Below are 26,300 nucleotides of genomic sequence, written 5' to 3'. Positions count from 1 at the left end.
ATCAGATCCCTTCCCTTTGTCCTTTTTTATACAAATGTTGTCATAAGAGCTGTTCTCCCTTTTATCTGTTGTTGTTGTGTACCTTCAAGTTGTTTTCACCTTGTGGTGACCCTAAGGCAACTGGGTTTTCTTGGCATGTATCTTAAGAGGAGGTTGCCATTGCCATCCTGAGGCTGAGAGAATGTGATTTGCTCAAGGTCACCCAGTGGGTTTCCATGCCTGAGCAGGGATTTGAACCCTGATCTCCATAATTATAGCCTAACACTCAAACCACTATGCCATGCTGGTTATAAATAGTCCAAATCCTATATTCACATACATTATTGCATACCTAATAAGCAGTTTCCAAACTCTGCTTAGCAAATGTGGCATACATTACCCCCTCTTCCACAGTGCTGTGTCTGGTTCAGACACTATTCCTGAACAGTAACATACCTAGTGGCCAGGAGCTACAGGCACTGCCCCACCAGGCCCCAACATCATTGTATACTCTTATCACCCTCAGGTATTGAGCCCAAAGAAATTTCTACATTCATTTGCCTGCTAGGTTTCACTGCAATGAATTAATGTGCTTATTCAGACTTTCTGCCCATGCAGGGGTTTCTACATGACTTTAGATGGACAGATATAGAAGTAACCTTTAAGGAGGAGGAATGAGGTGCCCAACACATGAAAGTTGGGGTGAAAATAACAAGATTGGTATATGTGGGGACACTGGGGCAAGGTGCATGGTACCCTTGGTGCCTTGCTTCTTCTGATTCAGGAATAGTTTTCTGGTTCAAGCAAATCAACCATTCTCAATATACAACCTAGTTCTGTTTTTCAAATGGAAGTGTGTCAGTAAGTAAAAGCTAGCAATAGATATCTGACTAGATTCTATCTTACAGGTTCTCATTGGCTTTCTTAACATCTTTTTAAAAAATACTTCAGCTCCACTTAAAAGCATGTTCAAGAGTAGAAAGACACTGAATGAACAAACACTTTTTATTTTTTAAGCAAATATTTTTATTACTGAAATACCCACCCATTATTTGTTTAAATCTGTACATGCATTTCTTCCATTTGGAAGCACTTTCTAAAAACAAAGAAATCCAGAATGGGCTCAGCTTTGCTTCTGCTGAGCTGAATCCATGAGAACAAGAACCATTGCATAAACAGCTCTTCAGTGAAGCGGCTTATCAAGTGAAGCACAAGAGGTGAATATAAAACCTAGCTTTACAATCAGTTCAAAAAGGAAAACACCAGGCTGGGTTGGGGTGGGGGCAGCAAACTTTGAACACTCACTCCCAGGAAAATCCCTTTTTCCAACTTTGCCAGAACCTTAATGGGGAAGGAAGTTAATGATGGAGCAAAGAACATCCTCCATGAATTACCTGTCCTGCCTACTGCATTTTATTTTAGCATAATAAACTCTAAAATAATAATAATGATTAGCCCATTTCTTGTGTTTATTACAACCATTTTTCAACTTAAGGAATACAGAGAGAGAAAGAGACAACATGTTCTTCACAGGTTTGGAAGCTAACTTCTAGAGTAACTACATTAAGTTTGTTTAATTCCTCACTCAGGGCAAATTGTTCTACCTCTTTCATTGATGTACCAGGACACAGTTACAGAAGACAGACCTACCAATTTGCACACTGTAGGAAGCTTAGGACTTCCAGTACACAAAAGGATGTGATCATTTGTTCAAAATTTCAAGATTTCCATATCTGCCTTCTCAGGGCCTTCTTAAAGTGAAAGCTCTCATTGCAACAGACACTGCCATATGGCCAGCTGCTTATCTGAATGTGATCCCTACTTCCTCATAGGGTACCAGACTTTTCCTTCCAAAGGAATTTCATAGTGATGACCAGCTACATATATCTCTGGATCCTGGTGACAACTTTAGTGATTTCCAAATTGAGATCTAAGACAACAGGAAAGAGTCATTGTTTTCAACAAAAGATGTAACCTAAAGCCCAGAACAAGTGCTCCCCACCATTCCCAGTATAAAATATGAACTGTAGATATCCTTTTACCTTAACAAAGAGAGAACATAATTACATAAGATTCATACTGGGACAAAAATATATAGTCACAATCACCATCTCTATAAAAGTTGGCAACCCAAGAACATATACTGGTGAGCCTGTGCAGACTCACCCGTGCTATACACATGCAGTTTCTAAAGTGTCTCCAGCCTAAAAGAAAGCAGGAGGTACGTGGCAGAGAAGAAAGAAATTCGACACACCCAAGCCACACACTCTCTGACCACAGGGTAACTGGAGAAATCATAAGATTGTGCCTGGGCCAATCTTCACCCTGACAGATGATAAGGACTGTACAAGTGGTGAGTATGTGTTCGTGTGTGTGGTGGGGAAAATATAGCAAACAACGCAAGAGCAATTTCAAGAGACAATTCAGTAGATTTGAAGAAGTGACAACAAAACAGACAGAAACATCAGATTCATTAGACAAGTGGGTCTCAATTATGAGTCCCCAGATATTGTTGGGACTACAACTTCTAGTATCCATAACCATCGGCTGTGGGAGCTGCCATCCAATAACAGCTGGGAACACAAGATTGAGAACCCCTCTTTTCTACCACACATGTGTTGAAGAGAAACCCCAAACCTCCAAAAGTAGCCAAAGCCCCCCAAAAGCATAAGAGTTATATATACATATCAATAGTAGCAGAGCATTTCAAAACAAGAGGGAAAAGGAGAGGATCATTCTGAGCCTCCTCCCAATGGGTCAGAAGTGGATAAAAATAAGGAAGAGGCTGTCTAAGCATGGTGCTGGCAGTTAGTTGCAGGGCATCACATGAGTAGAGGAAGACTTAAATGGCCTGCTTCATAGAAGAGTCAAAAGAGAGGATGGGACTGGCCCAAGCCTTGATCCCTCAGAGAATCTATGGCTGTGGCACAGCCTAATGATCTGTAGCAGTATGGATGTCAGAGGAGAAATGGTGAGTGATGAAGACAGTCTGGGTATGAGGAGGAAGGAAATGTTGCATTTGCTCTGGGCCTACTCCTGAGGCCAACAGTCTCTCAGTACTTGGGCACTTTGGTGTACTCTTCAGTGTGTATGTTCTTGCAGAGGCAGATAGACAGCACCATTCCCAGGAGCTACAGAAAGAGAAAAAAGGAAGGTTAAGTAGGAAAACTCTGGACAGAATTCGGCTCTTGTGAAACTGAACCCCTTACCCTGCACCCACAACCAGGGTCAACCCAAGATATTTCACTAACCTTAGAGGAAGGACAAGAAACTACCCATCCCATCCCATTTATGAAAGCCAGCTGGACCAACATCTGAATCCTAAACACTGGCAACAGAAGATAGGGCATACTTGGACAAATCCTGAGGGCATCAGATTAGGCTAGAGGCTTGTGGGAGCCAAACAGGCAAGGCAAGGGGCACATCAAGACAAACCAATAGGCAAATAGGTGGGTGGATGGGCAATATCAGCACCACTACTAGGTCTCATGGCCTTCTTTGCTCCTCATAATAAAGGATTCTGTGTTCTCTTGCCCATGTGCTGCTACAGAAAAGCTCCATCTCAAACATTTCCATGTTATAATGAAAGTGACCAAACTCAGAACAGATTTACTGATATTGGATAAACATTTAAGAGGGCTAAGGAATGAATAAAAAATTGATTTGTTTTTTAAACGGATGAGACTTGAATATTTTGTTAAAAATAAAAAAAATAATAAAAAGACTATTAGTGTGGGTTTTCTTTGTAAATACAGTATTTCCATGATTTAAAATTGAGCATATAAACCAACTTTCCTCTTTATTTTGTGTGATTTATTGCTTTCTAACCTTTTATCAAAATAGACTTTTGTAAAGTAGAAGGTTCCATTAATCAAGATGGCTAGATTGTTTCAGATAATTGCAATTGTGAGATGTTTTAGTAAAACCCCACATATTGCAGGAAATAAAGACTGGAGGAAAACATAATTATTCATGCTTGGGAGTAAATAAAAACTTGCAGCAAGCATTCTGGACAATCATCCACCAATTCAGAAACAGCAAAGACTTGATATAAAATGAGACTGTTTTACTCCCAGTCAAATCCTGGGATTAGGGTCCAAATGCAGGGCACATCCCTGCATAGATCAAAGGCTGAAGTACCTCTCACAAGTCATCCTGATACCTACGACTGAAGCTCTAGAATAGTCATGGGGCTAAGCTTGTTGCCTTTACTTAGAGGTATATTAAGATGATTTCTGTAAAACAGCAGGGGGGGGGAAGCTTACCTCAACGACAGCAACACCTGTGCAGACTCCAAGAATGATGCCAAGGTTCTCCTGTAACCAGTTCTGCACACCTTTCATACATCCCTTTGACAAAAGAAGTATAAAACACAGACATGGATATGGCTCACCAAAGGAGAAAAATGCCAGAGAACTAAAGCCAGAACTAAAGTTTTTATTTTTAAAACTAGTTATTTAAAATATGACTGAAGGCATCATTGTCTTGTGCCATTGGCTGACCTACCTCAATATTGTCTAGTCTGAGCCAAGAGGTCTTTGGAATCACACAGACCTTCTCCCATTACCTAATTACCACTTGATGCTCTAAAAATGCAAGGGATTTGAAGCTAGGACCTCTGCAAGCTAAGCAAGAGTACTACTACTGTGCTATGGAAATTGTGTGTCAGAGCCTAAATTGAATCTCTGCAATCTACTACGACATTTCATCTTAAAAGCAGATCCCATGGTTTTAGTATCAGCTACCTTCCCCACTCCTCCACACCAACCCACCCATCACCACTACCTTCGCCTTTGCCTGCCACCCCATTCTGATGAAGGGTTCTCTAAAGCCTGAACACTATTTGATGCTGACTATTCAATAATAAAGCAGTTGCCCTAATATAGATTTTAGTTTTTTAAAAGAAGAGCTCAGGATTCTGAGCTGGATGCTGTGCTAAAATAGGTCTATATAGAAAACAAGCAGCTGTTATCACACTAGGAGGAAAAGAAGCATGGCCAGTAGTTGGTTGGCATTGTCCAGCCCAGTTTCTCTCTTTTGAAAGCCTGCAACAGGAATCTTCCTAATGTGACTTCAAAAAGTTTAGACACACTCACCTGCTTTCTAACTGGCCAGTCTTCAAATGTGGTGGTGTTGGAAGCAGTTTCCAAAGGGCAGAAGCCCACCTCTGCCACAGAGTCAACTGAGTCATTGCTACAAGAGCAAGGGTAGGATGTCTGATTTTTCTCCTGGAGGACTGTATTGTTTTTCCAGTTTTCTGGTCCACTCCAGCCACAACAGGACAACTGCATTAAAAATAAATCAACCATCCTCTGTATTTCTATTCATCAAAACTTTTCATGACAGTTTAATTTTGCTTACACAAGTTGTTCCTAGGTTTGACACATTTGCCCAATATCATAGTTTATTTATTACAGGGCTTTTTAAAAATATATATACATCTCCATTTAATAAAATTCTGAGGAAGTTTATGACCAAAAGGTTAACAGCTTAGCTAAAAACAAGTCTATAAAATATCTAAGGTAATAAAATAGGAACAATTAAAAACAGTAACAAGACACGAATACAATGAGGAAGATAATCCAGCTTTGATGAGTTTTATTCACAAAGGGAGATGTGATGACAGGTACAATATAAGCACTCTTACAAGCAAATAGTAAGCCTGGATCTCACAGAGGTGATAAATTTCTGTCTGGATTTCACTGTTTTTCCACCTTGCTTTTGTGGGGATGTTCTTGGAGGAAAGAACATTCAAACATATGAGCTCTCACCTTCCATCTGAAGTGATACAACCCAAACATAAACTTAATTCAGGGATGAGAAAAGTGTGGACGTCTGGGTGTTGGTGAACTTGAATTCCCACCATCCCTTGTATTGACTATGTTTTAGGGGCTGGTGAGAATTGTCATCAAACAACATCAGGAGCACCACACTTTCATTATCCTAGCTTACTGCCCCAGTGAAAAGATGAACATAAAAATCCTTATTTAGTTGCTGCCTCCTAAATTAAAAAAAGGTAGTAATTTTAGTTCTCCCGCTCAACCTCAAAACTATTTTGTATCACAGGTAAGAGAAAAGAGTTTTTTCCTGATGTTTTGCCACATCTGTAGCTGGCATCTTCAGAGAATGCTGGCTTGGAAGTGAGTGGGGTATCTATACTGTGTGACTCTTGGTTGAGAGGAAGTGATTTACATGTTAATCTGTATGTTGGTATGTTGCTGAATGGCAAGGCCTCAGGCAACAACAGAAAAACACTTTTGCCCGTTTCAAACGGGCACCCTAGGATGGACTCAGTCCGTGCTAGGGTTAGAAAGGGGCATCTCTTCCAGACGCCCCTAACCCTAGCACGGACTGAGTCCGTAACGGCGGTGGCCATTCCACACGGCCGCTGCCATCTTGACGTAATGGACGCTCTGCGTCCACACGTCACGCCCCGTAAATGACGCCGCGAGTGCGCAACTAGCGCCTCGCGGCGTCTCTTCCGGGCTGCAAGAAGGAGCGTGATTTTCGCGCTCCTTCTTGGCAGCGTCCGGGAACCACGCCGTTTGGCTGCTGTGGTTCCCGGACGCTGCAACCGGCGGCGGCATGAGACAGCCCCTTCTGGGCCGTCTGTAACGCACCTTTGTTTCATATGTGCAATGGGCTCTCTCACCAAAGAGAATTGTGCTATGTGGATACCCTAGAGGTACTTGGCATCAACCTCATCTCACAGCTTTCAGGCCACCTGTACTTCATGTTGGATAAGAAGTTGTCTTAATGTCCACCTCCAAGTAGGCAAACCATAATAGATGTCATACACAAAATCAAGCTGTGTCAATTGGATCACTTCTTCAGACATACATTTTACAACAGTCATGAGAACTCTCCATACTTTATTAACATATTGTTTATTAGTGAGCATTATACCCTACCTTTCCTTGAAAAATGGCTGTGGTAGTTAACACTAAAACTGTTGTTGTTGGGTTACTTCAAGGTAACTCCAATTTATGGTCACTCTCTCATAGGGTTTTCTTGAGAGGGGTGCTACTACTTTTCTGAGAAAGTGAGACTTGTTTAAAGCCACCTGGTGAGTTTTGAACTCTGAGCTGCCAGGGACTTAGACCAATAGACTACCACACCACGCTGGCTTGCTGGCAATAATAAACAAAGTGGGAAAAATAATAATCAATTTGCACTTGGAACTCAAACAATAACCAAAACCTCCATAAAAATATACATATTAACCACATAATAGCCAGTAAAAATGTATCAGAAAATTGTAGCCAATTAAAAACCTGTGCAAGAAAAAAAAACTAGAATGCACTTGTGCACTTCCATTTGCAAAGGAAGAACACGGTTTGCACAGTGTCCCCTGCTGCCTCCTACACAGTGATTGACAGAAACGTACCACTGGCAAAATTTATTCATCTCATGGATCTCTAGCGTCAATCCAGTGTCATTAATTTCCAGAATGCTGGGAGTTGAGGTATGTTGCTCTTTAAATTGTTAAATGCCAAGTGTTAATAAGAGTAAATCTCCAAAAGATGGAGCTCTTTTATTATTTACCCATTTCAGCCGTTAGCTGAGCCAGGCTGAGCTGTGGATTAAGTTACAACTTGGAAAGGTTACTTTTTAAGCATTACTCCCAGAAGCCTATCAGTCATGCTGACTAGGGGACTGTGGGAGTCTCCCCCACCCCTGAAAAAGTAATTTCCCCAAACTCTGGAAATTAAGAATGGGAAGAGCAGTTTTCATTTGTGAAGAAAGGCAAAAGATTAGGATCCAAATAGGTTGTCATTATTTATCCTTAAAATATTTTTAAATAGCAAGCTACTGCCCATTGTTAATAGATTTAAACACACTTTTAGAAAGCGTTGATGATAAGTGTAGCCACTTCAGGTGGGAAACAAGTACTGTCTATAGAGTCAACCGCAAGGCTACTGAGGTCTAACATCTAAACTACACTTGGGCTTCTGTGAATAGTCTTCATATGTGGAAGCTTCTCCCTTTCCCATTTCTTTCCTTCCTGGTTTGCATAAAGGAAGGAGTGAGAGAAAGAGACAGAAAAAGAGAAAAAGAGGAGGCCTTTATTGTTAACTGCCACCAAGTCATCTTAGATTTAAGCTGATGTTATGAATGAGACACCCCTAAGACACCCTGTTGCTCAGGGCCATGGTTTCCTTGACTGAGATTATCCACCTGCAATATGAATCATAGAATCATAGAGCTGGAAGAGACCACAAGGGCCATCCAGTCCAACCCCCTGCCATGCAGGAAAGCCAAATGAATTTTGCTATTGCCTCCCACTTTACCAATCATCTTTTCTACTGTATCATGTCATCTCAAGAAATGGCCAAACTACAGTAGTCTCAATTTGGAGTTGGAAATCTTATTATTATTCTTTATTTATATAGCGCTGTAGATTTGTACAGTGCTGTACATAAAAACAACAAATATAAAAGAGTAAACCTGCCTATGGTGTACAATCTAAGAAATGATAGGATAATACAAATAAAACACATAGCAATACAGGAAATGGTTCAATAAAACAGGCAACAAAAAGAACATCAGATAGCACGTGACAATCACGCAATGTCTGGGAACACTTCTCTGAAATCTTCCTTGGCTATATGGGTCCTTTTTGTTACATGTAGTTCTGCATCTGAAAATGTATGTTTTGGTACTTTTCATAGTTGTCCTGAGGTGTAATGTCCAAGTTGATACAGTGCGCCCGCGCCATACGCGGCCTTGAGCATACGCGCTCAAGCCGCGGCGTGCACGCGGGGCGGAAGGGGCAGCGCGTCTCATTCAATTGAATGGGCACGCGCGCCTGTTGCGCCCCGCGCCGCTGCCGCGCACGAGCCCCATTGTTTCCAATGGGGCTCGAGCATAGGCGGAATTCACCTTACGCGGAGGGATCCGGAACGGATCCCCCGCATAAGGCGAGGACGCACTGTACTTGGTAGAGAGTAGTTTGCTCTTCTGCCATTATCTGATGTCGTCCAGCCTCACGTGAAGAAAGCTGACAGGATCGACTCATTTGAAATGTGGTGCTGGAGAACAGTTCTGTGGATACCATGGACTCCCAAAATGACCAATAAATGGGTCCTAGAAGAAATCAAACCTAAATTCTCTCTAGATGCCAAAATGACCAAATTGAGTCTATTGTAGTTTGGCCATTTAGGCTACTAGAGAGAATTTAGGTTTGATTTCCTCTAAGACCCATTTATTGGTCATTTTGGGAGTCCAAAATGATACCGATATCTGGTATCGACAGAACTCTTCTCCAACACCACATTTCAAATGAGTTGATTCTGAGTTGATCCTGTCAGCTTTCTTCATGGGGGCTGTCCTTTAAGTGACTCACACAGAGAAAGAAAGGGGGGGGGGAGATGAGTTCTCAGCTGAAAAGGTATAGAAATGCATTCACCTAGTTCTAGACCTACAAACTGGAAACCCAATTTTCCTGGGCAGAGGCTAAAAGAAGCAGGATAAATGGAAATAAGCTAACCCCAAAGTGAACCCAGCCTTTAGTTCCAATCCACAGGTTACATAAATCATTGAGAACTTTAGCCTACTGACCTGTCTTTCACAAAGATCTGAGCCAGGCCAGCACAGCTTGTGATCTACTAGGTCTGCTTATGCAGCTCGCCAACCATGAATGTCAGCCCAAATGCCCTGCTTTTGCAGCTTTCCTGCCCATCAAATCTTGTGATCCATCAGGGACTTCAAACACAGGGAGAGGATACTAAACATCTGACAGATCAGATGATGAGGCATGTTGAGTCCCAAGTTGTTCAGGCTTGATCAGTGCTAAGAGCTTGCCAAGAAACTTAAACATAAACTACAGAACAGATTGTAGTCAATACTTTCTACCTTCTGAAATAAACTCTTGAAATTTACAGACTATTTAAAAATATTTTAAAATATTCAAAAGGTGAGTTAAAATCACAGAACAGGAAAGTTCAGTTTTCAGAAGCAGATAGAAACTAAGGACAATTTCACACATATTTCACTGGATATATTATTGTTTCATGCTCTGGAGACAATCCAAGGTGAGTTGAAATCATAGAACAGCAAATTTCAGTTTTCTGCAGCAGAAAGGAACTGGACACACATTTCACTGGATATATTACTGTTTCATGCCTGGGGATAATCCATGCTAGTCCTCGACCCCCACACCACTCATTGTGAGGAAAACAGGGGTCATTTCACTGAGCTTAGGAGAGCTTATGCAGAGGATCCATTCATTAAAACTGGCACGTCTTCATTGGAGCTGCCTGGTATCATCTGTAAAACCTTGGTGGCTCAATAGAGGCCTTCATGATCATGCAAATTGTGGTGGCTATATGTACAGTCCCCACCACTTCATAAACATGATGCCTCATGGCTTTAAACTCAATGATAGACAAGCGGTCCCAAGTAGGAACCAATGGTTTGTGTACCCAACCTAAAGCTAAAAATACAAAATAAGTTGTGCCTTAAGCACTATGAAAGTTCTGTCTGTAAGGCTGAATCAATGATGGATATGCATGCATAGGAGTCATAACTAGAGACTGTGCATATATTTAATAGATATTTACAGGTGGGTCACATATTCTTCCTCAGATGAGAGTTGCAATTAAATAAGTGCTACCATGCAAATATGTGATGGCTTCAATTTTGCAACTCTCAGAATGGATCTATCATGCGGGATGAATATATGTCACAGTGATAGCAACATAGACACTGGCATAATTACTTCCACATAACAGAAAGCACAAGTGTTGTCTTTAGAACCAAATAATCACAATCACCAACAGGTGGAAAGAAGAGATGCAAGAAAACAATAAAATGGATGATGAGGCTCTGGCTGGGCCTTTACAAAGTTCATAACACTACAAATGGCAAGCAAAAGACAGTCTGATCACAGCATGTCCATTCAATAGCAAGATTCCACTTCAAGCTGCAAAATGTTATGTTTTGTTTCAAGTATAATTAGGAAACGGTGTGTACAGATAATGTCAAAACACTACCTTATGATTTCCTCCCACCAAAACTTATCTCTCATTGCAGTCCACCTTTAAAAGCAGCTTTAATTTATAAATTTAAGGCAGGATGTCTGGTGATATGACAACAACGCAACCCAAGCAAATACTAATATTATAGCTATCCCACAGCACAGTTGACTGCCCTTGTTCCCCTGTATCCCTAGGACTTGCATGCCATCTTACCTGTGTCTGGACATAATCCCATGCAGTCTCAAGGTTCCTATTGCTTTCATCATAAGGGTTGTAATTCTGGATGAGGTCACCAACAATCTCTGACATTTCTGCTTTGAGCTGGTGAAGTGGACACAAGCAAAGTTAAGTACTGATCATTCAATATTTGTCCTTCAGCTGAACACACACAAATTATCAACAGAATTATTTCATCCATAAGTCATACAAAAATGTTTATTAAAACTATCTACCATTAAATACAATATAAAGAGCAACACATACACTCAGGAACTTCATAGGAAGCAGAGGTTGGCAATTTTTGTTGGCCATGCTTGTCAAGACACAGATTATAGTTGCCAGTCCGTCTCCAGGAATGTTCTGCCTCACTTTTCATTTCCGTTCCCAAGAGAAGGACCAGTGGCCTCACATCCTACAATCTTTCCTAAGGAAAGGGCCAAAGAGGAGCCACCGGTCACCAGACTCCCTCGAACATTGGCACCCAATATTCCTCATCCCTTAGTCCTGCATGACCAAGTCTCTCCAAACACCATGGTCACACAACAGCCAATAAAACCCAGGGATCCACCAAAATTTGGAAGTAGCAGAGCTTAACACAAAACAAATCCATCTATGTAACTTAAAATATTGGGAGTAATACTGGTCAGTTATCATGCTCAACAGAGGGTGATGCCCTTCTGACTATGGTGAGCATAACTGTTCAAGCCTGTTTAAAAACAAATGATTTAGATTCACAAGAATCCAAAGAACAAACATGGATTACATTTTAGCACACAACTCATGTTCTTGTCTTTTGTGTTCTTGTCTATTTATGTGAGCTTGGATATAGATAGCTTCAATGGATTCTACCCTAGTTTTACAGGGCATTTTAAAAGAAGTAAATTTGGACCTATAGTGGTGCTTAACCTTTATCTTGCTTTACAGCTCTGTCAAAAAGTCTCTGCAATACATGATTGACCTTGTCCGTTGTGGTAAACAAGTTTGCTGCTTCCACAGAAGGAAAAACCCATTGTTTGGCAACAATGCCAAGGGAGTCATACCCTACTGTGTCCAGTCCTGATCACTGCAAAAAGGATGTGCATAGATGGAAATGTGCAGAAAAGGGCAGCCAAAACGATCAAAGGATACAGCAATTCACCCAGAAAGAAAGGTTACAATGTGTAGTTGAAGGCTTTCACAGCTGGAATCCATAGTTTTTTGTGGGGTTTTGGGGCTATGTGGCTGTGTTCTGAAAAGGTTTTGCCAGCATCTGTGATTTACATGTAAATCACTTCCTCTCAACCAAGGGTCACAAAGTGTGTGTGTGTGTGTGTGTGTGTGTGTGTGTGTGTACACACTCCTATGCCAGCATTCTCTGAAGATGCTAGCCACAGATGATGGCAAAACATCAGGAATAAACTCTTCCAGAACATGGCCACATAGCCCAAAACCCCCACAAAAAACACAGTTTATAATTTGGGGGGCTGCATAGCGTAGAAAAACAGCAAGCAAGAGAGACATTAACAGTTTCATGGAATGGTGCACACTGTGAATAAAGCCATCACAGTAGTCTTTCTCTCTATTTCATAATATTAGAACCCAGAGCCATCTGTTGAAACTGATTGGGTAGATTTTTAAAAAGCATTTCATAGTTAAACGATGGAATTTGCTCCCACAAAATACTGTGAAGGCTATTGGATTAGACAATTTCATGGACTATCAGACTGTCAGTGTCTGCTGGCTGTGATGGCTATATTTTATCCCCACTATCAGAGCCAGTGTGGTGTAGTGGTTTTAGTGTTGGACTACGACTCTGGAGAACAGGGTTCGAATCCCTGCTTAGCCTGGAAACCCCACTGGATAACCCTAGGAATTCACACTCTCTCAGCCCCAGAGGATGGCAATGGCAAACACTCTCTGAAGAAATTTTCCAAGAAACCCCCATGTTGCCATAAGTCAGATGCGGGATGAAGGCACACAACAACATCAGAGGTGGGATACAGACGGGCAAAAAGGGGTGTGTTCATGACGTCATGAAGGTATAGCCTTCAGATGGCCCTTACCTGAATGCCGCCATGAACACGCCGCCTGCACGCCCCAAGCGGGAAGAAGCGGCATTAAAAAGGTGCTGCTTTTCCCCGCTTCTTTTCTATATACTGCGCAGCTGCGCATCTCCGTCTATAAGCTGCTGCATCGGTACGCCAGAATTGTTACGCCGCTAATTTAAGTTGCCCATTTAAAAGCTCCGTGTCTGTTGCATCGCATAATGAGTCGGGGTCCTGGAACATGCGCAGTTTGCACCGAGGCTCTAATTAGAGCGTCAGATGCCATGCAGATGTGGAAGCTGCAGCACAGCTGCACTCTATTTTAATGCTCGTAACCCTAACTCTAACCCTAACCCTAACCCTAGAGCAACATGTACACATGCGCTGCTAGAATTGGGGAAAGTTTGGAATTTAAAGTGAACCCCTACACACATTCCTGTGCCATTTTCACCTAACAATAAAAAAACCCTAAAACTTTAAATATTTACATATGTACAAGGGAGGTGATGGGGGATGGCAGGGGGACAGCGGTGGCAGCGGCGACAGCTGTGGCTGTGCGTTGCAGATTCAGCAAGAGCACGGGGACCAAAGGAGAGGAGGCATCCATGATGCTGGTGACACTACCAACATGCAAGTGGACAAGGATGCCAACACCAGCTGATCACCAGCTGGCAGGAGACCACCATTGTTCTTGGGCAGGGCGAGGGAAAAAGTTTAAAGGGGCCTGGGCGCTTTAAATGTGCACATAGGCTTTCTGCTGCTGGTGCTGAGCGCCGCAGCTGCGCAGCTGCACATCTGCCAGCCGGCAAAAGAAAAAAAAAAAGCCCCATTTTTGGCCGCCCGTGCAGAAGCTGCCTCTCTCTTTGCAGCGTCCTCCGAGGCGGCGGTATGGAAACTGCGGGTCAGAAACGGCCCCAGGTGAGGCGTCTTCACTGCCCCCCATGTGGAAGCCCCATACACCTGAGCCACGCCCCCGGGGCGGGCAGTCTGGAGGCTCTGTATTCAGCAGAATACACCTCCAAGACGTCTTCCCCTGCCCGTCTGTACCCTGCCAGAGGCAGTATGCTTCTGTATGCCAGTTGTTGAAGAGTCTGTGTGCCCACACCATTGCACTCATGTCCTGCTGTGAACTTTTAATGACTATCTGGCTGTGTAACCAGAATGGTAGACTAGATAGCTGGCTACTGTGTAACCAGAATGGTAGACTAGATAGCTGGCTACTGTGTAACCAGAAGGTAGACTAGCTAGTAGGCTGGTTGGCTACTGTGTAAAGAGAATGGTAGACTAAATAGGTCTGATGAAACACAGGTCTTCTTAGAATTTGTGCCCAAACAGACTGCCTCATGTTAGCAATGTGCTTACTTTAGAGATTTCTTCTCCCCCTCCCCTCCTACTCGCATAGTGGCACCTATCTATGGCAATAAACAGATTTCTCTACTCATGAGCTCATTGAGACCAGTGCACTAGTAACTGCTCTTAACTACACAGCCAACCTGTCCCTATTTAAAGAAAGCTCTTCTTCCAGTTCTTCAAAACAAACTGAATAATCCAGCAATCAAATGCATGGAAGCAAGAACTGGAGACAAAGTTGCTACCTGAAAAACTTGCAATGGATTTTCACAATTAAACCATAGTGATGCTTGCCAGTCACATATGCAGGGGACTTACTCAGCTTTGATGAGGCTACCACTTTGCCTAGTCAGAAAATCGAGCAGTATGAGGTACATACAGTACAGACTGTTTTAGAGCAAAGGTGCTTTGAAGGAGGCTACATCATCTGCTCATAAATTCCTATTGGCCAAGCAATCAGATGGAAGAAAATTATACAGTTGCTTCCCCTCCTCACCATCACAGCTGACATCTAGCCCTCCTGGTACTCAGTTTGCATGGCCAACTACCCCTCCTCTCCAATGAGGGAGAGAAGGATGAGAAGAAAAGCAACTTGACCTGGTTCCTGCAGCTAACACAATTGGTCTTGGCTGCCTTTGTCACAAGTCATAGAAGGCAATGAGCCAGTGGGCTTTGATTCTCCTTTGCTGAGTGGTAGGAAGCGAAAACAACTTTTTTTTGCAGGCTAGACTCAAACCCAGCAAACCCAGCTCTTTTCAAAAATATCAGTGGCAAATGGTGCCCCCCACCCCAGTTTGAAATATAATGCTCAGTATGCTTGTCTAGGTGTGCCTGACCAGAGGCTAATTTGTGCTGGGGTTCACCAGCATGTAGCCCCCAACTCTATTTTTAGTTGTTAAGGCTGAATCATGAAAGGAATGAACTAGAATAGTGTAATGAACCACAACAGACTGCCTTTTCTACTTAACTAAAGCCTTTTCCCCTCTCTCACATTCAGATGCTTTTCCTGTGTGGACAGGTGACAGGATTTCCAAATGGATGGAGTCCTGTCTCCTTTAATTAAGCACTGCCACAGATGCACTTGCTTCCTCTGCCAATACAAACACTCCAACTACATCTCTTATGTACTGGCTACTATAGTGTATTTCTAGTTGTTAACTTTTTTGTATACACACAAACATACACCTAGTGCAAAGAACTTGGCTCAAAATAAATCCAAGTGTAATTGTGTACATCTAGAAACCTTATAGTTCTCCTTAAAAAGAGAACAAGCCTTCCACCAAACAATGAAGTTACATTGTGTTGTGCGTATGAACTCTGTACCTGCACATTTCCTCTCCACCCACCCCCATGGGGTCACATTTCCTCCCATACATTAGGAATTTTCTCAGGCTTTATACAGGGTTGGAACCATGGTACCTCAGGATTTTGCATTTTTACCAGCAGGGTGCTGGGTAGTTCTGAAAAGAAAGTACTGGCAATGTGGATCTGAAGGAAGTAGAGCAAAGAAATTAGACCACAAACTTTAAAAAAAAAAAAATGGGTGGTGCGGGAGAAAGAAGGAACCTAACTGTTAGAGTGGAGCAGTAATTTCTGGTCCTAATAACATACAACAACAAGGAAGAGCTGTGATGGGTCTCTGTATCCCCCTCCTGCTTCTTACTCAACTGAATGAGACCCCTTGAGACCACCTTAAATAAACTAAGCTGCCACCACCTATTGAACTGACCCTCCTCCCCGAGTCACTGGCATTTGAGGATATAGTGCTGAATCTGAGATCATCTAGGCTATGGAGAAGATCTGTCCCTCGATTCAGTTATGTTTCCCCATTCCTGTTCTAAAGGATGCTGCTAATAGGTAGAAATTTCAGAAAATGCTGGCCAAAGTAGACCAAGTCTACAAAAGCTTATGCTATAACTTATTCCGCACAGTTAGTCTTAAAGGTGCTACAAGATCTCTTTGTATACTTTCTTTTTCCTAGTTCACGTTAATTAGTATGTGGAGGATGACCACTGAACTTTACAAACCTAGAAAATTTCTAGCCAACCAAATGCAAGCTTGCCTCCTAAGCTGTGTATAACATAAATGTCTGGGTTACCGTCTCACAGCCCCAACTGTAAAGTCAGACAGGAGCAGTGAAAAGTTTCACAATTTCCCCTTGATGAGAGCGTATGCGTTATGGAAAGTGACACAGAGGCCAGGGTTTCCGTTTAGAATTAGTTCACTAGACTACAAGTCAATTTTCAAGAACTTTTGTCTACCTCTTTCTATTTCTGCTTCTTTTACCAGGGTCAAAAAGCTAGTATCCACAAAGAGCAAGAAGCACACAGAGCTAAAATCTGCAGAACGGTGTACAAATACAAGGAACAAACTATACAACGCATTTTGAGTTACATTACACTAGATCTAACATGCTGTTTTTAAAAAAACAAAACAAAACAAAAAACAAATAGCACCTGCTTGAGGTGAGTCTGATAATTATTGGCATCAGAGCAGATGTGTAGGGAGACCCTAACCCTTTCATTCCATCCTACAGCTCTGAGAAAAATCTATTTTCTGCAGCTTGCTTTGAGAAGAGCTAAACAGTACACACACACACATTTATGCCTTGTTGTGGTGTGCCTTCAAGTCAGTTCCAACTTATGGTGACCGTAAAGTGAACCTATCATGTTTTTTTTAGCAAGATATGTTCAGCTGAGGTCTGCCATTGCCTTTCCCTGATGCTGAGAGAGTGTGAGTTGCCCAGGGTCACCTGCAGCCTACTGTGATCCAAATTACTAATTAGCCACACCTAAAACTGGTGGTGTTATCTGGGTTTGCATTTTGACACATTATAAAGCAAAGATACATTGTGTAGCTTAGTCTTGAGTACAAAAAAATCTATGAGGAATGATCTTTGAGAATCTGGAGATGGGATGAGGCAGAACAACATAGACACAGCAATATTTTCTACTGTGGATGCTCTTCTGTCCAAACAGGGGGCATCTATATGTGTATATATATATGTGAGGAGAATTTAGAGTCTCATCAAACAGTATTTCACAGGGCATGGTCATACCAAATTCATTTCCACTAGCCTATTTCAAGCTTGAGCTGTTGAGCATTAGAGATAACAAGTGTTGGGCTTTGAGTGGAAGGGCCTGGGTTCAAATGCCAGTTTAAGATTATAAAGTGGAGATAATCCTCAAATGTGGGGATTAAGTGCAAAGAGGGTTTAAATTCAAAAGAGAGTTGAAGTATTATAGGAACCCTGCAGAGAACTCTACAATTCACCAGGTTTATCGACTGGTGGATCATATTTGGAAGGTATGACATTTTAAAGACAAGTCTCATAGGTGGAAAGTTAAAAAAAAACTACAAGTATAAAATCTGTAATAAAGACTATATATGAAAGCCAGAATTTAATTATGGCACAAACTAAGGGAACATTGCCTTTCCCCCATATTAACACACTGAGCAATGGAATGCTGTGACTCAGACCAGTGGAAGAAAGGGGGCTGAGGAGGAGGACTCTCCTCTCTCTTGCAGCAGACACATTTTTACCTGGAAGTGAGCCCATCACCATCATTTAGAAACATATGGGGAGAACAGATTGGTGTGCCAGACTTTTTTTGTGCTAAGAGGAGTTCTGTGATGTTTCCAAAGTTGCTTCCCTACTATATGCAGAAGAAGAAAAACAAGGCTTCTCAACTGACCCCTGTTGCTAGAGCAACCCTGCAGCAACATATGCACATAGGGGCCTCCATCTTTATCACATGGAGGAAAATATGACAAGCTAAAATGAAAAGGAGAATGGAGGTGAATGCGATCACAGAAGTTCTTAAGACCTACTGCACTTGAGGCACACGGGGGGAAAAGCTCTCAAAGATAAGCCAGCAGTAGTAAAAGAGTTACTTTACACTTGAGAAAATCTATTGCTGTGTCACAGAACGACATGCTTTAAAAACAAAGGAGGCTGACAGATTAACCCAGATCTCTTCAGGCAGCCATCTGCAGGAGATCTGGATTAGGCAGAGGATTGGAGGCGAGGAGCTCTGCCAATGGGGGTGTGAGATATCCATGTTGGAAGCCCCAGTCCTGCCCATGGAAAACCCCTTAACTATATGCCAGTTGTAGACTCTGAAACAAAGGGGAGAAGAACAGAGGTTGCCTTGAACCCAATGCTTCCTTGTTCACTGGAAAGATCTCTCCAGCCACGTTGCACCAGCCTATTGACAAAGTAGTTCATCTCCCTGTCCACACCCATCACTGGATCTCTGGGAGTCACAGACCAGGAACTAAGGGGTTGTACATACAGCCCCTAAGGGGCAGTGGGATGCCGCCCCTTTTTGTACTGGATTGAGGCCATGGCAACCTCACGCTGTGGCCCCCACTCTGGCCTTTCAAGGGCATGAATTGCTGCAGCTATGCAGCGCTCCTTCTGTGCTGCATAATATGGACACAGTGCCAGAGCAACGCCATGATGCCGTGTGCCGTGTGGTGCAGTGCGTGGTGTAAGAGCACCCTGGGGGCGTGTGTCATGAGGACACTATACCCCGATCCCGCCCCCATGCCAGTCTTAATGGCTGATGTACACAGGGCTTAAAATGTCAGACAAAATAACCCTTCTACCCATACACACTAGTCCTGCCCTGGCCAGCATAAATTAGCAGGTCTTTAGAAGTAGTACAGTATCTGCTATTTTCCACCCATCAAATTTAGTACGCCTTTGTTATCATTTAAGTTACCCCCTTATTATAAGTCACTTTTGCTCTCACTAGTATCAAGAAGATATCCCTGACTAAGCTTGCAGCAGGTCTGAGGGATGTTTGTGTTTTTTTGAAGTTTTAGTCTACACTTCCCACAATTCCTCATCATTAACCATACTGACTGGAGCTTCTGGGATAGGAAATCCAAGTCATCCAGAGAACCAATGATTTTCTTGTCTTACAAAATCTATAGACAGCAGCCTCTCAAATTTACTTTTTTAATTACTTTGAAAAAAATACAATAGCCACTGACCTGTGGTACAATACACATTCTCCTCCCATCCACACCCTAGCCTGCTGCCCTCCAGGTATGGGGGTCACCATGTGATGTTAGCTGGAGATAATGGAGTTGTAGCCCTACAAACTTGGGGGGTAATGGGTCGGGGAAGACTATTCTACCTCGTTCCTTATTTCTTGTCTGCCTGCAAAGGGACCACAAATAGCACATTCTACTCCTCATTTAGAAATTTCATTGTTATAGAAATGCAACTTTTAGGTAGTAGGCTGAAAAGCCAAAATAGGATTAGGACAAGAGGTTTTCCAAGGACAGAATCCAGAAAATACAAACTATCCAGTTGGAGCAGTTCAACCTTGAGAATATCTTTTGCATAATGAGGGAAGGAAGTGGTTAAAATGCTTTATTCAGAAATCTCTAGCCTACTCTTCTTTTTAGTTTAACTGGAGTCAGTGTAGCATAGTGACCTGAGACTATGAAGTTTATCACATTGCTCCTTCTGGGTCCATTCTGAGAACGGAACGGAAGGAGCAGGAACGAGTGCGGAACGCGTGGGAGAAGGATTTTACTGCACACACAAGTCCCTCATTCGTTCCGTTCCCCCTCTCTTCCGTTCTCAATCCGTTCCAGAGGGGGAAATTTTTGAGAACTGTTCAGAACAGTTCTCAAAAAGCATTCCCTCTGGAACGGAATGGGCACGGAAGAGAGGGGGAACGGAACGAGTGAGGGACTAGTGTGTGTGGTAAAATCCGTCCCCCACTCATTCAGTTTCCTGCCGGGCCGTTCTCAGAACAGCCCTGAAGACCGGTGTGATAAAGTTCTATGACTCTGGAGACCAGGGTTCAATTCCCTGGTCAGCCACGAAACCCACTAGGATACTTTGGGCAAGTCACATGCACTCAGCCTCAGGAAAGGCAACGACAAACTTCCTCTGAACTATTCCTGCCAAGAAAAAAAAACATGATAGATTTGCTTTAGAGTCGCCATAAGTCTGAAACACAGCACACAGCACAGACCATGCTTACATGTTAACCAAGATAAGACTACAGGCTTACAGTGCAATCCTACACATATCTATTCAGAAGTAAAGACCATTAAATTCAACAGAACTTCCTATTATGTGAAGTAAGTCTAGGATTTTCTAGAAGATACGTGCCTCAAGAATCACCCCTGCAAATTAAGCACGTTTATCGTCTAATGACCCATCGCAAAACAAAGGACACATTATATGTCATATGATGTTACAAACACAATTCTTTATCACTCAAAGGAGCGTGTCTTCTTAACACAAGCTAAATTCATTATCTAGTTTGACACATCATTGTACGACAAGATAACTATATCTTGACTTCATGATACTGTGCAGGAAGGGTAGAACTGATGTCACAGGATCATTTTGAAAGGAACAGTGACCAACAGTGGCATTTAAACTGCATATAAAAAATGACTTTTAAGAACTTGCTCAGAGTGGGACAGGAATCTGAGCTCTGTCTCAGAACCAGTAGCACATGGTAAAATAACTTTGTAAGTGCTATCTCAACATAACCAAGAGCAGATGGAGAAAAGAGTATCACTTACTGCATTCCGCTGGAAGTAGATGAGCAGGCCAGCAGCTACCTGGGCTATCAGGATCAACAGCAGGCACGTGAAGTACTAAAAAAGAAATCAGATTTTTTTACTAACATTTGGCACACTCGTTTCTGCGGACATCACACCACAAATACATATCTTCCAGGATGTGTTTGTGTTTGCATGCTTATGTTTTATGGAATTAGAAATAGGACTATGTAGCTGCTTAAAATAAATACAGACTGAACTGGGCTATTCAGATTAGATTTAAAGTGGGTTGGATCAGCCTAATTTGGACCTGCAAAGGATCTGGCAGTTTGAAATGACTTAGAAAGATCTAGATGAAAAAGAAAGAGTAATTTAAAAAAACCAATGTGTCTCTAACATCTTACCATGAAAATACCATGGAGGGATGATAAATGAGGTGGAGCTCTGGACTTTATTCATTCAGAGCTCTTGTCTTCCATCCAATCACAGTGCTTGTGGGGAGGAATGGTATAATCTCATTCAACTGTGTATATTCAGTTCTGTTATACAGGTTTGCACTGGGTGTTACATCTCACTTGTAACAGCAGATACCAGCTAGTCATCTTGCCTGACTCAGTCAACTGCTGCTGATGCCTGACCACTGACAGCAACCCATACTGAACACTCAGTTGATGGTACACGCGCCTAAACAAACCTTATTTCATATTTTTAAAAACAGGAAGCACAAAATCAGCTGGGCCTACTTGTCTGCAATGGGCAGGGGCTATCTGCTCTGAACAGGTCACTATGTTTCCCAATTTTATGTATTTATTATAAAATAAACATTATAGCTATTTTAGGTTCCCAAGGTAAGTCAAGAAGCTGGTCTGAACCAAACTGAGGCCTGTTCCAAGAACAAAAATCAAATTCCAGTATGAATGGGTGTGGGCTTGCATAGCTGGTTAGAAGCTGAGGTTTGAAGCCATTTCACTTTCTCTTTGGGAGCCAAAATATCTTCACCAATATCCCCTATTTTTCCCTGCTCATGGAATGTAGAGAGCACAGACTCTGCTAAGCTGGTTTCCATCAAGCATTTCAACAAGCACAAAGAAGAGATTTACGCAGACAATCTGAAAATGTTGGAGGCAATGCAAGAGTATCTGCTGACCCTTCCTAACCTGCTTAGCATTAATAGCTGCATATTTCAGGATCTTCCCTCACTAGACTATGATATCCCCCATTCCGTATTCAGTATAAGCTCCTGTTGTTGACTTTTAAAGCCCTCCATGGGCTGGCCCCTCCTTATTTATCAGACCTTCTTTCTCCTCACCTTCTCGCTCGGGCCCTCCATTCTGGTAGTCAATGTCTGCTGTCTCAGCCCAGGATTTTCTCTGCCCTGTGCCGGATTCGTCCATTTTCACTTGCTGCCCCTCACACCTGGAACCTCCTTCCCTCACAAACATGGGTCATCACTTCTTTAACTAGTTTCAAAACTGAGTTGAAGACCATCCTGTTCAGAGAAGCATTCCCAGGCATTGCGTGACTATTATTTGCAATTTTTAATTTGTTGCCGGTTTTACTGAGCCCTTTCCTGTATTGTTATGTATTATTTATATGTATTATGCTACTTTTCTGAGATTGTACGCCATGGGCAGGTATACTCATATCTATTTTATTGTTTATATGTACAGCGCTGTGCAAATCTACAGCACTATATAAATAAAGCATAATAATAATAATAATAATAATAATCATCATCATCATCATCATCATCTCTCCCATTGCACAAGACAGAGGAAGTGGAATTGCCAAGCTTGGAAACACACACAAAAGACCACTGACATTGGAACTCATCCCTCCTTTGGCAAAGGGGTCCCACAGCACATACAAAAAGGCTACTTGTCATGTGAATAGAATATGCAAACAGTAATTTTCATTTCTTAAATTTCTTTTTTAAAAAAATAATCCCGGACAGCAACTAGAAAAACATAAAGCTTATTTAATTCAAATATAAAGCATCAACATGAGAGTCAAATCAGACAGGCAGCTAACCAGATGCATTTATAACAGGGCCTTACCTAGTACCATAATGCTTGGAGAAACCAAGCATATCACCCTTGTGAAATTATTCCCCTACCTAAGCATTACAACCAAAAAGGCTTTCTCCACAGTTTACCTTTTGAAGATGGGAGCACCAAGATGGGAGTACCAAGTAGCAGGTATTCAAAGAGCCAAGGATAAATGTATATACTGATGTCTAGTCTAGAACTTTTAGTAAATAAACTGACCCCCAAAACCTGGATCAACTTATCCATGGGTCAGTGTAAATACTGTAATGTAACTCTTACACACACAAAAAGGGGGGACCATCCCTTTCTCTGAGTAAAGAAAGGTGAGACTCAAAGCTCAGTCTGCCCCATGACCATGTGAAAGAATCACCGACCCCCCCCCCCCCATCCCTCTGCTGCTGCGTCACTTCTGACCTTTTTGAATGCCTGGTCAGGAAAATGGCAGCGTTGCCAGCTATTTGGTGCTTCGCCTCAAAGGAATGCCAAGAGGAATCAGGTTTTGAAGGATTTGAATAAGACGTGTATGTCTGTCACCCTTTTCTGGGTTAAAACTAGGCAAAGGTATTATATTAAATTTAAATTATCACATCACCGTTAACACAGTCACCATTTTCTTTACTTTGCCTCTTCATCCTTTTTGTCATGTGTGGGTTTTCTTAGCCCTGCCTGTATCTGGTCATCTCCCACATACATCACACTACATTTACTGTAGTTCCCTCCTCATCCATCCAGCCTTTAGGGTGAGCACAAACAGTATTGCCTGCTGGGATTTGGTAAGTTGTTTGGCATTGTTTTCCTCTGCTTCATCCCCTACACCCTTTGTTACATGCCCTTAAGTTTTAACTTCAACTTATCCATGTGTCATATCAAAATACATAATTTCGGCCTCAAAAACTGTTCTTGACTTACAGATGAAGTCTAGTATATAATAATAATAATAATAATAATAATAATAATAATAATAATATAATTTGTTTTATTTATATACCGCTATTCCAAAGATCATAGCGGTGAACAGCAAGTAAGCTAATTAGCAAGTAAGCTAATTTGCCCCCAACAGTCTGGGTACTCATTTTAGCGACCTCGGAAGGATGCAAGCCTGAGTCGAGCTTGGGCCCTTTTGCTGGTCTTGAACTCGCAACCTTGTGGTTTTGATATGTAATTGTGGTTTTGGTATGTAATTGTTTTACCAGAGTCCCAAAGGCAAAGGGTGAAAATATGTGCACCCCCCCCCCCCCAATATGTTGTTGAAATATAGCTTTTATAATTTCTCAACACTGACTTATGTCTAGGGCTGATAGAAATTTCAATCCAGTATCACATGTAGGACCATACACCTCTCAGCCCCATCCTAATCTATCAGTCTAACACTTGTAATCTAATCTATCTACGAAAAGTAATCTACTCTATTTATCACCTGCTAATCCACTCAAAGGTGTTCTACATGCCTTACTCTCTAGCCAGCCAAGAAGAACCATTAGGCAGCAGAAGTAAGAAGAAGAAAATCATTTAAGTCAGCACTATTTATACTACTTACCAGCCCCAAGAGACATCGAATCTCATTGACTGCTCCAACACAACCCAAGAAACCCATCAGCATTGTGACAGCCCCAACTCCGATGAGAATGTACGCCCCAACCTTTAATGAATATGATGAAGTCTCTGAGAAAACAAAGAGAAATTACTGAAGTTAAGACAAATCCCTTCACGTTATTTTGCACACTCAGTAATTCCCAGGAAAGCAAAATGTTTCAGTTACAAGTTATTTGCTTTAAGAAGGGAGTTAAGAATTCTATGCCCATTTTTTTTCTTTTAAAAATCCATTTTAACTGGTTTTAATTTTTTGATAGTTTGAACAACTTTTCACTTTTGTATTTGGTGAATTTTAATTGCATGTTTTATCTATTGTAAGCCACTTTCAATGCCAAACTGAGAAAAAAAAAGCAGGATATAAAAATATCATCATCATCAGGAATTCTGGTTCAAGAACAGCTGAATTCTGTTACATGCATCAGCTATGATGGAACTTAGGATTTTTTGCAAGGTCACTGAACTGCAAAGGTTGAGCATGCAACTATTATTGGCATAGTGAGGATGTAAAGGAAGAAGAGGGCCTTCCTAGATATTCAGAAATATAACAGCACCCCCACACCGCAAGGAATGTTGTCAACATACAGGTTCCGAGTAGGGGTGACCAAGCCATGCTATTTGCTTGGCCTCAGGCAAATGGCTCTGCTGGAGCTTCTTGCAATGGCAGTTACCAGGGAAGCTGTAAAAACCTGAAACATCCCAAAAGGACTCTATTAAACTACTTTTAACACAAGGCAAGCCATTTGAAAGAAGATCTAGGAAAGCTGAATATTAGAGCAGCTTCAACAGTATTCTAACTAGTGGTATCTAGAGCACAACTGGGCAGCTTATAATTCCTATTAGCCTTCAACACTGGCTATATTGGCTATGTCCAACAGCTGTGGGGTCACTTTATGCACCCCTGCCCTAGAGTCAGTTTGCCTATCTGGAGTAGATCAGATGTGTGGGGGGACCAACAGAGGTTCCTCCTCTCCGTGTGCCATATTTGTGCCCACTGACTACAATGATTTCTTTTTATTTTTCCTAGAGATTTTCTGTATACTGGCTGTTGATAGCTAGCTGATTGGCACTGGTCCTTAGACCACCACTTTGAGCATCATTGGTCCAGATGACCTGATGTGACTAAACTCATATCACTGACTTTATGCCAGGGCCAAGCAACCAGATTCCCACCATATCTTTTGTACAATATTTCCCATAGGAGTTTATCACATGCGAGGGCTCCCGTCATGCTCCTGTTGCCCAAACATCACCAAACTGCAACAGGAGCCTCCTAGTGGGATTGCTCATGGTGCTACGCTTCCATTTTCGTCATGGAAGCGTCAGCGTAATTGTTAGAAAAAGGGCCCTTTTTTAATAACAGATCAAATCGTTATTTAAAAAGGGCCCATTTCCTAACAATTACGAGAACGCTTCCATGATGAAAACGGAAGTGTTCCCCTTTAATAGTGCCAGGCACAATCCCACCAGGAGGATCCTGTCGCAGATTAGTGACATTTGGGCGACAGGAGCATGACGGGAGCCCTCGTGTGTGATAAACTCCATAGTCCCTGACCATGAACCATGCAGTC

At 42.1% G+C, this 26,300-nt stretch overlaps 1 protein-coding gene across 7 annotated transcripts in view; it reads right to left on the bottom strand.

The window, feature by feature from the left end:
* Window positions 1–993: 993 nt before the first annotated feature.
* The window catches only part of LOC149314617 (CD82 antigen-like), a 114,976-nt gene continuing 89,669 nt past the window's right edge, over window positions 994–26,300 (bottom strand). For all 7 annotated transcript variants that reach the window (XM_089521489.1, XM_089521485.1, XM_089521491.1 and 4 more), the window contains 6 exons: window positions 24,677–24,801; window positions 21,113–21,187; window positions 11,172–11,279; window positions 5,076–5,264; window positions 4,245–4,328; window positions 994–3,110 (listed from right to left, as the gene is read on the bottom strand). In XM_089521489.1, the coding sequence (XP_089377615.1) occupies window positions 3,033–3,110; window positions 4,245–4,328; window positions 5,076–5,264; window positions 11,172–11,279; window positions 21,113–21,187; window positions 24,677–24,801 (659 nt within the window). In that variant the 3' untranslated portion in view covers window positions 994–3,032. The remainder of the gene's footprint in view (window positions 3,111–4,244; window positions 4,329–5,075; window positions 5,265–11,171; window positions 11,280–21,112; window positions 21,188–24,676; window positions 24,802–26,300) is intronic.

The sequence above is a fragment of the Sceloporus occidentalis genome, unplaced genomic scaffold, assembly GCF_023333645.1.
Source record: "Sceloporus occidentalis isolate IW3139 unplaced genomic scaffold, rSceOcc1.0.p SCAF_4, whole genome shotgun sequence".
Lineage (NCBI taxonomy): Eukaryota > Metazoa > Chordata > Lepidosauria > Squamata > Phrynosomatidae > Sceloporus > Sceloporus occidentalis.
The sequence above is the reverse complement of the archived record's forward strand: the minus strand, read 5'-3'. Positions and strand labels throughout refer to the sequence as shown.